The sequence below is a fragment of the Condylura cristata genome, unplaced genomic scaffold (assembly GCF_000260355.1).
Source record: "Condylura cristata isolate star-nosed mole 26May11 unplaced genomic scaffold, ConCri1.0 scaffold00037, whole genome shotgun sequence".
Classification (NCBI taxonomy): domain Eukaryota; kingdom Metazoa; phylum Chordata; class Mammalia; order Eulipotyphla; family Talpidae; genus Condylura; species Condylura cristata.
Window position 1 is genome coordinate 9644838 of NW_004567138.1, and position 1627 is coordinate 9646464.

Below are 1627 nucleotides of genomic sequence, written 5' to 3' on the forward strand. Positions count from 1 at the left end.
AAAAAAAAAAAGAAAAACCCCAGTTATAGCTTTCTGCAGTATAAACACCCACGACCTGCTGTCATTCCACTACTGCCTTCAGCCTGCATCCCTACCTACGGGCTCTCCTTGTTCTCTTCGTGCAGGTAGAGAAACACGTGAGTGATGCCGTTTCCAAGGGAGCCACCATCGTGACAGGTGGGAAACCACACCAGCTTGGACAGAACTTCTTCGAGCCCACCCTGCTCAGCAACGTCTCCCAGGACATGCTTTGTGCTCATGAAGAGACTTTTGGGCCCCTGGCACCAGTTATCAAGTAAGATCACGCAGCCAGTAGAAAGACGGGACAAAAATCGAAAGGGAAGTAAAAACCTAGAGAGACGTCCAGATCGTGAAGTTGTGAGGCCTGGGTGGGCCAGGGGTGGGTGAGAGGCAGAGACCTGTGTGTGGCCACTGAAGGGCCAAGTTCAACTTAACAGTTTTTTTGTTTTTTTAATGTGATGGTTGCCTATTTAAACCACAAGACACACTAATGCTCTTTCTACTGAACTCATTTTCTTCTTAGCGGAAGTCTTAGCTTGAAAGACTTCATTTAAGAGAGTCTGTGCGGAGAATGATCTGTCTCTGATCTTACATGACCTTTTATCTCACATTTACAAGCAAATAATAGTGGACCTGGATAAAGTCCCAGTTTTTAACACTTGGAAGTTGCTTGTCCTTTGCTAATTTCTCCCAGGGGTCTTTTCTGGGGAAGCTGCTGAGGGTCTGGCTCTTGTTGGGCCTTTGAAAGCGGTCTACTTTTTCTCCTTGGAAGCTTTGACTTCCTTTGGTGCTTAAACTCTACTGTGCCCCGCTCCAGTGTGACATCCAACGGGAGTGTTTACAGTCCAGTGCCCTCTGCCCTCAGGTCTTTCTTTAGTATCAAAATTGTTTGTTTAGTCCTGGGAAATTCTTGGTCATTACTTTTCCAGTTACTTCTCTTTACCCCACTTATCTTCATGAGCCTCGTAAGAAGTCTGCCTCTATCCTCCACTCTCTTCACTGTCCATTCTCTCTTCGCCCTCTCCTAGTGCCTTGTAAGACTCTCCTCCTCCTCCTGCCATCTTAATAACTCATTCTTCAGCTGGACCCATTCTTGCCTTTCTGCTAGAAGTTCTTTATCACAATCACTTTTTCATCCTTGATTGCTCTACTTGGAGAAACCAGTAAGCATCAATTTATAACCATCAGTTCTCAAAACTCCCTCGTCCTGCTTCATTCTTCTCCCTCATTTTGCTGTGAATACTTACCCTCTCTTTACATGTCTGCTCTGTTCCACTCTTTCCTCTAATATAGGTGGTTCTCTATTACTTTTCTGGATCTTGGAGCACCTGACATCTTACCATTTCCGTGTGTATCCTCTTAAGCCCCTGAACGCTCGGCAGCCTTGGCTAGTAACATCTACCCTGGGATTGTGGCAAAAGCTTTGACCTTTGATATGCCCCTTCTGATCCACCTGGAGGCAGGGGCTGACCTCAGGAAAGAACCCTCTAGTCTTAAAATCCCATCTCAATATTAGCCTCCCTGCCCCACCTATCCTTCGCCCTGGGGATACCTCCATACCCCCAGTTATCTCTTTGGTAATGGGCTGCAGAGAAGGGGACTCTGG

At 46.5% G+C, this 1627-nt stretch overlaps 1 protein-coding gene across 1 annotated transcript in view; it reads left to right on the forward strand.

Moving 5' to 3' along the window:
- ALDH5A1 (aldehyde dehydrogenase 5 family, member A1) overlaps window positions 1-1627 on the forward strand; it is a 22156-nt gene that overhangs the window by 16660 nt on the left and 3869 nt on the right. Inside the window, exon 8 of the mRNA XM_004693292.2 lies at window positions 126-295. Within this exon, the coding sequence (XP_004693349.1) occupies window positions 126-295 (170 nt within the window). The remainder of the gene's footprint in view (window positions 1-125; window positions 296-1627) is intronic.